This window comes from Rhamphochromis sp. 'chilingali', assembly GCF_963969265.1.
Source record: "Rhamphochromis sp. 'chilingali' genome assembly, chromosome: 2".
In the NCBI taxonomy this organism is placed as follows: Eukaryota; Metazoa; Chordata; class Actinopteri; order Cichliformes; family Cichlidae; genus Rhamphochromis; species Rhamphochromis sp. 'chilingali'.
Window position 1 is genome coordinate 39,844,325 of NC_137930.1, and position 10,735 is coordinate 39,855,059.

The window sequence follows — 10,735 nt, forward strand, 5'->3', positions numbered from 1 at the left end:
GCTGTACTTGCCTGCTGCTGTCATAACAGCTGTTATCGAGGGGAATAGATCAAATCAGTCTCTGTATCAGGCTGTAAACACGTTTATTTCTGCTGTAAAGCTGGGCATTTTAACGTGGGGCTGAGTCACTGCTGGAGCCTATAGTGGACATTGGTTTCTGATTGGCTGTCTGAACTCAGCTGAAGGAAGGTATTGGACACACCCTGGATGTTATTAAGGTTGCTTTATTGAGGTGTTAATGTGTTTTTATTATTAAGGCAACATGTACAGGAACAAAGAGCAAGAGGGTGGGGCCTGTATACATGTGGGTGGGGTTTCAGTTTCACAGTTTGGCCTTGTTCATGCGATTCATGAGTTTCTCCAACTTGATCGCCAGCGTCATGTCTCCTTTGATCTTCAGCTTCCCTGACATGAATGCCATCGTGGGCTTCAGTTTTCCTGAAATAACAAAACTGCAGCTTCACTAATGTTTCCTATAGTCATTTTTTTTTTTTTTTTTTTATTGCCATGGTGACAGGTTACCTGAAAACATCTTGCTGAAGTCACTGGAGTCCATTTTCATGACAACGTCAGCTTTGGTGGGGGGCTCACCCTGCCCCACGCTGCCCGAGCCAGTCTTCAAGTCCAGAAACCAAACGCCAGTGTGCTCTCCTTATATGGACATAAACAAGTGTTGAAGACACGCCCATTGAATCTCTTTATATGGACATAAATGTTAAAGACACGCCCACTGGACTTGCCCCTTTAATTCCTTGTTACCTGACAGGTCAAACTGATAGATGCCCTGAGTAGACTTGACAACGTCTTCATTAATGACTCCTTTGATGGCATCAAACGTGGTTTCCACTGGGCCTCCAGAGGTGGGCGTGGCTGATGATGAGGATGGTGGTTTAAAGGCTGGGGTTGCCCCTAGGAAAAAATAAGAAGGTGTTAAAAATGGTAAAGACCCCGGGGCTGCTGGGATGTCAAAGTCAAAGCCAACGTCTTTATTTTTTTTAGTTTTAGTCTTTTCACCAGGTGACTGGCTAAAAGAGCTCCAGGGTAATAAACTTAATGTTCCCATTTATTCTTGATAATGTCACAGTGACTGAAAGTATTTCTCCTAACACAAATTATTGCACTGCATTTTATTTAGATTTGAATTTGTTGAATTCCTTTGTTTTTCCTATTTAACGGAGTCCCTTCATAATTCTTTTTTTTACTTTATTGATCTATTTCTTAGACAGGACAGGTGTTCTATTCGTTACAGTGGCTGTGTCCCAATTAAGAGACCGCACGCTTGAAGTACGCATTTTGAGTGCGATTACGTTACCGCCACGCGACGACGGCTGTCCCAATTCGAAGTGTACTTCAAATGCGTACTCCAAATGCGCTGTCGATTTCCCCAAATATCAAGCGTGGTCCGGTGCACGCTTCGTGGTCCCATATAGCCCACAATTCATAGCGCGGCGGTGGGTGTGGATAATTTTGCCGCAAAATACGGCAGAAGGGAGCGGCCGAAGAGTGAACTGTCAAAAGCAAGTACTGAATATTGTGTCACTTATTTATGTGCGAAAGTTTAATAATGAAGAACATTAAAACATTACTGTTGGCCACATGTCGGCAAAGTTATGTGACATTAGCGATGTTTGTACTTTCAGCGTTAACTTGCTTTTAAAGCCTTTAAAATATAATAATACAATAGTCGACCTTAATCTTACAGAGATTGTGATGATTTCATGGATAATTAAAGTCAGTCGTATATCCACAAACACAACAGGCTGAAAGTCAGTGATGCTGCTCGGTTTGCAGTCCTGAATATCACGGCACAAGCAGGATTCACTGCACTGTTAATGTTAGCTATGTTATATTGCTGCCTCTGTTCGGTGGTGTCGAGCCAAACGGACTTTAACGTGTGTTTGAACGAGCTGACGGTTCACTCGTTAAGCTGAAAGAAAGATGCTTTAATCACAGGAGTCACACATGTGTCCACTGTACCATCTGGGAACTCTTCTTGTTTCTTAATAACACAAACACTAAATCCTCCTGTTTGCAGCAGTGTGTACACCTGAGACACCTGTCTGTCTGTCCTGCACTCTCTCTCTGTTTCTTTCTCTCTGATTGTGTAATAAAAGTATGAACATGTGTTTATAAATTACACTTGTGTTTGAATCCTGCAGCTTATCACACATTTGATTTCCATGTGTGACAACTGCAAGTGTCCAGAGTGAGGACAGACTGAGGGACCCACTGCTGCACATCTGTGAGGCTTTGCACCCCTGATGATCCACCAGGACAAACTCAGCAGTGTGTGAGGAAGAGGAGGAGGAAGAGCCAGCAGCAGCTGACAGATGGAGAGAATAGACAGACTGTTCCCTGTTTGTGAAGGACTGCTAGAAAAGTTTAAAATAACTAATTGTCTGTCCTGAATCAGTCTTATTAGGTAATATTCAAATAATTGTATCATTCTAGTGTTTTCAGTGTGGGAGAAAGTACTCAGGGCCTTCAAGTTACACACTATGAAAGGCAGCAACAAGTTTAATGTTCAGAAACCTAAAGTACGTATCAGCAGCAGAATGGAGCTAAAAATAAAATGTTTGTTTCAGTTCTATGAAGCTTTGAGTATTTTGGATTAGTAGCACTGCTGTGTTTGTTGCATCATATTGCTGTAATTGTTTATATACTTTATATATTCTGAGGTAAGTTGATCTATAGTGTTACATCATATTCTATAAGGATGTTATGCGTTTGTATACTTTCTGCCCAGTTTGACCCATTTAGCAGAAGTCAGCCTGTTTAAGGCTCTGATATCTATTCTGTATGACTTAAAGCAGTTATGACATGGTCTGATTTTCTCACCCAATAAAGGAATGTTTCATATATCAGTCTACTCTTCATTCTATCAGAAACAGTTATCACAGCTTGTACATTTTCTTTTTATAAATATATGTAAGCAATGAGCCAAATGTGTTGCCAACAACAATAATAAAAGAACAATATTTGTCTCTTATATATGATACATCTATATATACACTGTCAAAGATACTTGTCTTTAAGTGAAGATTTAATGTGACAGGAAATATAAATAACTGCAACTTGAATCTTTGACACAGAGTTCAAGCTCACTGCTGTAATATATCCTGTAAAATATATATCTATTTATCCATCTATATATATCATAATAATCTGACAATACATATAATATTGGCCATATTATATTTACTAGAGATGGCACGATACCACTTTTTTATGTCCGAAACCGATATCATACATTTGGATATCGGCCGATACCGATATGAATCCGATATAGTGTGTTTTTTAATTAAAACTGTTTTTTTAATATCTTGCTGCATTTTGTATAAGTTCATACTCAAGTTTAAATAAACAACAACACTAAAGCTATTCTGTTATACCTGTATGCAAAAACTACACTGCACCCAAAATATTTCATAGTTCAATACTGATCAATCTAATAAACTTAAACCTACTCCATCCATCCTCCCTATTCTGGTATTTTAAAGAGTAAGCAACCTAATTAATAGGGTTGCAAACTCCCAGCAAAAAAAATAAATAAATAGGGAATCACCCTCCACCTCATGATGCTTAATCGACGTAAAAACTTTAATTTGATGAAGTGTGAAATAAAATGCACATAAATCAATTATTTTTCAAGAATAATTAAATAGATTCAACATCTTTCTTCAACAGAATTGCAGACTGCACAGATGGAAAAAGTACTATAGCTTACTAGGGTATATTAGACTTAACGTTACTATATACAGTAATGGACTTCTATACTTTTTACATCAGATTAAAACTTTGGGTGTAAGATTCAGATAATTATTTATTAAAAGCTAGACATTTTAAATGAGAATAAGAAAGAAAAGTATGTCTTTGTGCCCCCTTTTCCCTGTTCATGCCCTATCGGCCCCCCTGGCTAAACTTTGCTAGATCCGCCCCTGCACAGTTACCAGCGTCAGCTACGTAGAAAAGGATCCTGGTGTAGAAAGTAATATTAAATAAATTCTAACAACAGCTTATCAAGGTTAAACGTGCTGGTGTTGTTCAGCCGCTGGTTTCCTCTTTCTGGCGCGAAGTGGGCGATAAACAAACAAGAGAGACGGACTCGCGACAGAAAAGCCGATCAGCTGATCATTGATCAGTTTCACGATTGAAGTAGCAGCAGGAGAGGGAGAGAGAGAGAGAGGCAGTCGCTCCATATATCGGTTGTTAAGCTTAACGCTGGAATGCTTTACAAATATTCAGAGATGAACTTACACACTTGCTTTACTTCTCTCTGGGATAACTTCCTCGGAGATGAATGCCAGTTTGGTAGCGAGGCTCCAAATGCTGAACCAGACAACAGATCTCGCACGCCACAGCCGCTCTATCACGTGACACACTGCTCCGACGTGCTACGGTTATGAGCCGAGTTACGCCGTGTTGCAAGTTTTGTGAGGTGCTTTTTTGATATTTAATGGATCGGATTACATTTTTTTATTTCTCTCCGATATCCGATCCAGTAATTTAGGTCAGTATCGGACCGATACCGATACGTAATATCGGATCGGTACATCTCTAATATTTACATTACCAAAGTGAGATGACTTTAGTCTCATGAACAACATTAGCTAATTGTTATTTACTCACTAATCTTGAAATGACTTCAGTACAGAAATGAAGCCCAACAATCATGTTTACAGTCCCGTGGTCTCAGCCTCAGATACTCAACTAATCAAAGTGATGTCATGACAAAAATGAATGACCAAGAAAACATTTTTCTCCTTCATTTCTGTCAAACAAAGCTGTATGAAACGTTTCTCGCGGTTAGTATCATGGTAGCTAGGCAACCTGAACAGCGCAACGAAGGCTAGACCGTCCCATTTCACAAGCCTCTCACTTCCGCACTTCTCGTACTTATAGTACGCACCGTACGTAGTACGCGTAGTGCGCGTACTTCAAGCGTGCGGTCTCTTAATTGGGACACAGCCAGTGCCTGGCAGGCAGCAGTGTGTTTGTTTGTACCGTGCTGCTCCATCTTCTCCACCAGTGACTCTGGAGTCTCATCCAGGAAGAAGTCTGGCAGCAGAGGGTGACCCGGCTGGACAGCGTACTGGTCGAAGTCTTTGACGCCCTGCTCTCTGAGGAACTCCTCATCCACCAGGAAGTGACCCGTGTAATCTTTCGGACGGGACAGGATGGCGTAGGCAGCGTCCGCTATGATGTCAGCTTTCCGACACTGTTTACTGACACCCTCTCCCCCCAGCATGTCCATGGCTGCTGTCTGAATCGCTATGGCAACAACACAGAGCAGGGTTAATATTACAGAATAAGTGTTAGCATTGTTAGCATGCTAACAGCTGCTCACCCGTCCTCGGCCAGAGGGCGTTGACGGCAATTTGACCTCTGAACTCTTCAGCCATTCCCAGTACGCACATGGACATGCCATACTTCGCCATTGTGTAGGCTTAAAAAAAACAAATCAGACATGTAAAGGTTGTACAGATGCATGATGGGACACAGGGCCAGATAGTTGCTATAGTTACCGGTGTGGTTCTTGAACCAGACGGGGTTCAGGTTGAGAGGCGGCGACAGGTTCAGGATGTGAGGATTCCGACTCTTCAGCAGGTGAGGGATGACCAGCTTAGACCTGAAACACAGACCCATCAAACACGTGTGACCACATACATGTTACTGTCCACATGTATTTGAAAACCTGTTCCAGTAACACAAGTGTTTTCCTAAGTGTCTTGTTTTCTAATCATTGAAAGACAAAGCTGTATCTGATTACATGAATACGCTACACTCTGCTCCAGTTCATACTGCCCTCTGCTGGTGTTGTCATGCTTTGCCCCACAACACAGATCTCACACAGTATCAGTTTAAAAGGAGGAGCATCTTTCTTTCTTTTTTCCCCCTCACAGGACTGTCAACCTTACACAAATGACTTTAAGTTTAAATGTTAAAGTCACTTTCATGAGTGATACTGAGGGGAGGCAGGGGGAACTGACACGCAGCTGACAGGGCGACACGTTCACCCTCTGAAACCCAAAACACACAAAGCGCTCATCAGCCCACACCACGAGTTTATTCCCAACTCCCAGGATGAAGACACGTTTACATGTTCACAGCGATGCATGAGTTCTCTTTACTGTGAACAGATGTGGGCGAATATCAGCTGAGCAGCAAGATTAACTCATAACATCTGCCCTGAGTTTCCTTTTACACCTGTACTCATACCAACTGTCCATCGTGGCCTCACAGCCAACTTTTCACTGATGGATATGAGAAAGTTTGGCCTGAAATAATGATGTGTACAGAATAAATGGCTAAAAATCGAGTTGTCACTGATCACTCTGACCATCATCCATCAGCTCACCCTGATCTGAAATGACTTAATCTAAAACTGGACTAAATGCAGTTTAAATAGTTTTTGCACTATGAGCTGTTTAGACACCGTTCCAAGTTCAAATATGATGCAGTCATTAAATGCTGCAGGGCAAAATTTTAAATGTTCAACAGAGTCTAAAATTATTTAGTTTGACTCTCGAAGTCACCAAAGTATCTGTTTTTATCTGAGTCCTATACGCAGTCACTCTTTTTTATTTGGGCTCTTCAGCCTGTATTTTGACAGGCTAGACAAGAGAGCACGCAGGCGTAAACACACAAACACAGCAAATAGCTTGAGCCCAACTCAAACCAAGGCCTCTGAATTCGTCTCGGGGCAAAGGTGTAACCTGCTCAGCCTTCTGAGGAGTACTGGCAGCACTGGAAGGTTTTCAGCATGCATCGAGTTCTGGTTTTTCCAGTCTCATGAAACTCTGAGGACACGTGGCTCCTTAACTCCTCCTTAACTTGACTCACAAAATGCAAACCGTCCATCTCCTCAACTCCAATACCAAGTAATGACACCCAAATCACAGCACATCGTGTTTTGACGCACACAGAGCAGTGTACTGATAGTGTGGTAGATTACAAGCGCGACTGGTGTTTAGACCAAACCTGTTTAATGAGTGCTTCCATCATGCTCCACTCATACCAGCGGCTCGTGAAGTTATCAGGCAGGAGTGTTTATGGAGAGCTAGATTATGATGTTATAGAAAGACTGCTGTAGCACCCATGTATGCTCATTGAGTGCCACCTAGTGTCATTTCAACTTTACAGCAGGACCATCTGAGGACAGAGGGTTAAAGAAGCTTAAACAGACATGCACCTCTTACTTGTGACTTCTCTACCTTCAACTTGGTGGGAAACATGATGTGAGGGAAGTGTTTGAAAGCAGAAACTATAAGGAGACGTTTGGTGCCCAGAGAATTTGACTTTTAACCACACTATATGGAAATTTAAAGAAATAGCAACAGATGTCTTATTTCAGTGATCCAGTGAAACCTTTCCCTGCTCCATGTCTACGATTTCTATAAGTGAAGAAAAATTCCTTCCATTCGTCAATTATCCTAAAGGGTGAAACACACATTACTAATGTAAACTGAACTCAAGTGAACACTGAATTCACTTTGATAAGTTAATCTTTCATGATCTGAACCATTTCTATAAATCATGCAAATCAGTTATTACAGCAGTGCAACGTTTAACAACCTGCTGGTGGAAAATTAAAGGACACCAGCAGCATTTCCACGATGCGCTCCACTCACTCAGGTTTCTGAACAGCCTGATGAGACGGTGTCAGCTCGTCTCCTAAAGTGTGGTCTTCTTCCTCTGCTATGAGCTGATAAAAACATGTGGCTACTTTATTCCCGCTAAAAGCACTGAAACTTGTTTCTTTGATATTTAGTGCACTTCAGCTCAGCTCACGGTGCAGGGGTTTACAAATATACTTGGCAAACAACAGGTTGCAGGACAAAAACACCACCGGAGAGTTGTGTCACTCCGTCAGTTTCAAAACTTTGTTGGTGAAACCGTTTGACGACCTTTATGTTTACTTTGGTGGTACGTGTTCTCATGAGGTGTAGTGTGTGTTTGGGAGTCACACCGTTTTGGTTTAAAGCTACAAGAAATGTAACTATGCTGTTGTGCTCACATCATCATCAGGTCACATGGAAACATCATCTTTTTTTGATCCACTGGATTAAAAATGCAGACTCTGCTCTTTATTTGCCCGTTGTCATGGTGAATCAGTGATGACAGCTTTCTTTTATCAACTCAGAGCTGAGTGATTAACCCTGATCAGCCTTTCTGGCACTCAAACAGTCACCTGTAACTCCTCACTGTAAACATACTTCCTGTATGTGAACTCACAGTTTACAGGAGACAAGCTGGTTACCTGCTCTACCTGTTCTCACCTGTCACAGACCTGGAACTACCAATCGTGTCTGCGTGTGATGGATGAGTTGCTGTAGCTTTAAGCGTCTTAGCTCACTTCCTGTTTAAAAAAAACAAACGCAGGTATGTGCTCATACGTCAGGTAAGTTCCTCTCAGGTTGATTCCCAGCATCAGGTCGACCTTTTTCATATGCGTCTCCAGAGTTCCTGTCAGACTGATGGCACTTGCATTGTTCACCAAGATGTCGATGCCTGCCAATCAGACAAGAACTGATGATGTCACTGATAAGGTGGTGTGTTGCCAGGATAGAATTTACTTCCTGTTCTGATTAAAGGTGATTTTGAAAAAGTGTCTTTACCTCCAAATGCGTCAACGGCTTTCTGAACAGCATCTCCGATCTGCTGCTCATCACGAATGTCCACCACGCATGGCAATGCCTTTCCGCCCGCTGCCTCCACTGCAACATGCGCACACACACACACACACACACACACACACACACACAAAATGTAAGTTCAGAGACAAAGGTTGCTCGTTACCTTATTGACCTGTCAGCGCCTCACCCTCCTGTGCTGCGGTGTAGATGGTCCCGGGGAGTTTGGGGTGGGGCTCAGCAGTTTTGGCAGCAATCACGATGTTGGCACCATCTCTGGCAGCTTTCAGAGCTATGGCCTTCCCGATTCCTCGACTCGCTCCAGTGATGAAGAGCGTGCAGCCAGCTAGCTTCCTGCAGCAGGAAGAAAGTTAACCTATATGCCAACACCTCCCTTCTCCCCTCAGTGAAAATAAGACAGAAGAAAATTAAAAGAACCTAAATAATCCGCCCTACATTTTTTATTTCTTGTTTTAAGTTAATTAAATGTTTAATATTCTTAAAATAGGAAACAAAGGAATGCGTTAATTTCTTTAAAAAAAATCTAAAGAAATTTCATTGAGTTGGCAGGTGGTGGTTTGTACGGGCCATATTTGAGATTAAATTAATAAAATGTATATATTTGACACACACAGGACTCTGAATTGTTTATCGATTCCAAATATGCAAGTTTCTGTTGGTTTTTAATAGTAAAACCTACACAGCAACATTGTTTTATTTTGAAAATTCACTTCCTGTAAGGTTAGCTTAACTACACTAGCGTTCAGCGGCTGTTCGAACAAAAAAAATCATCTGAATAAGTCTCAGTCCAAAAACGAGCTTCAGGCAAACTTTTCCTGCTAAAAAACAAATAAAGGAGGGAGTGTTTAATTAGCCCGGGAGCTAACAGACAGAGGTAGTTACACGGTAGCTGCTGCTGCTGCTACAAACTCCTACATCTGACGCTTTGAACGCTACAACTCAAAGGTCAAAGGGCAGACAGAGTACAGCCAAATTGCGAATTATTTATGAAAGACACAGTTATAACAGTTAGTTCGGCTCCACTATGGTCGAAAACGTTTATTTATATTAAAATGGCCACTCGTTAGTGGGTTGATTCCTTGGGATTGTCGAGTGGATGCCGATGCAGCTAATTAAATGTTTAAGCTGAATTCAGACTGATCACCAGTGACCAGACGCTGCAGATAAGATCCTGTAATTTAAAGCAATGCCACCAGCTCAGTTCCTCTCCCGTGAGGTACCAGTTTAAAACTGTTTACATACACTACAGTTCTACAGCTTTTCTCTGCTCTGAACTCTAAATCAGGTGGTTAATAAATGCAGACCACACAAGTTTCTGAACAGAAACAGCCTGTTTGCATGCAAGGGCAGAATCTCATTGTGAATAAGCAGTTGCCACCAGATCCAATACAATAACCTTGGACTTCATAATGCCTTGCTCAAAAAGACAGACGACAAGAGAAGAAGAACAAAGTATAGCAGATTTACACAACGGAACTCTTCATCATTAATTCGGCTGCGTTAAAACCCTCAAATCGAACCATTTTATTAATTTAAAACCTCCGCTTGTTCCAGGGCTGCGTAGCATTCCGTGACGACACTTCGGGCGAACCGCGGACTTTACACAGCGAACTTTTGAATGGACTTCTGCGTGCAGGAGAAGGCACTCACCCTGTGTTCTGGAGCATGGTGGGGCTCAGGTGAGTTGAAATGTAGAGGAAGCGATCACAGTTTGTGCACAAATTGGCTGCGGGTCGTCTTCTTCACCTTTCACCCAATTCAAGCGCCCCACGCCACAGCCGGAAGTCAGACATAACTTCCGGTCCGCATACCGACGAGATGCATCAATCGGACTATAATTTTTTTAATTGCTTAGAGTTTGCTCAAAATTCATTCACTTGTGTAAAATACTGCATTTTGTTCAGTTCAATTGTTTTCATATATAGTACAAAATCCCAACGGTGGCAGTCTAAGGTAAACCCGACACTAACACATGTATGCAACCAAAAACCTTTTTTTTTTGACTGTTTCTTAGATTTTCCTCTCACTGAAACATTCAAAAATATATATTTTTTAATTCCATCTCGTCAGGTTTGCTAGCA

The 10,735-nt window shown here is 41.8% G+C and overlaps 1 protein-coding gene across 1 annotated transcript; it reads right to left on the reverse strand.

Moving 5' to 3' along the window:
• Positions 1 to 208: 208 nt before the first annotated feature.
• On the reverse strand, positions 209 to 10,441 carry hsdl2 (hydroxysteroid dehydrogenase like 2). Its single transcript, XM_080874741.1, has 10 exons — positions 10,305 to 10,441; positions 8,824 to 8,987; positions 8,619 to 8,717; positions 8,397 to 8,511; positions 5,526 to 5,629; positions 5,348 to 5,446; positions 5,005 to 5,271; positions 760 to 909; positions 523 to 651; positions 209 to 438 (listed from the first exon to the last, which is right to left on the reverse strand). The coding sequence occupies exons 1-10, from the start codon at positions 10,319 to 10,321 to the stop codon at positions 323 to 325; spliced, it is 1,260 nt and encodes a 419-aa protein (XP_080730867.1). The 5' UTR covers positions 10,322 to 10,441; the 3' UTR covers positions 209 to 322.
• Positions 10,442 to 10,735: the final 294 nt, after the last annotated feature.

Coding starts and splice junctions, on each gene's coding strand:
- hsdl2 (XM_080874741.1), bottom strand. Junction 8,718..8,823: donor CTACACCGCAGCACAGGAGG/GTGAGGCGCTGA, acceptor CGCATGTTGCAG/TGGAGGCAGCGGGCGGAAAG. Junction 652..759: donor CTATCAGTTTGACCTGTCAG/GTAACAAGGAAT, acceptor TGTCCATATAAG/GAGAGCACACTGGCGTTTGG.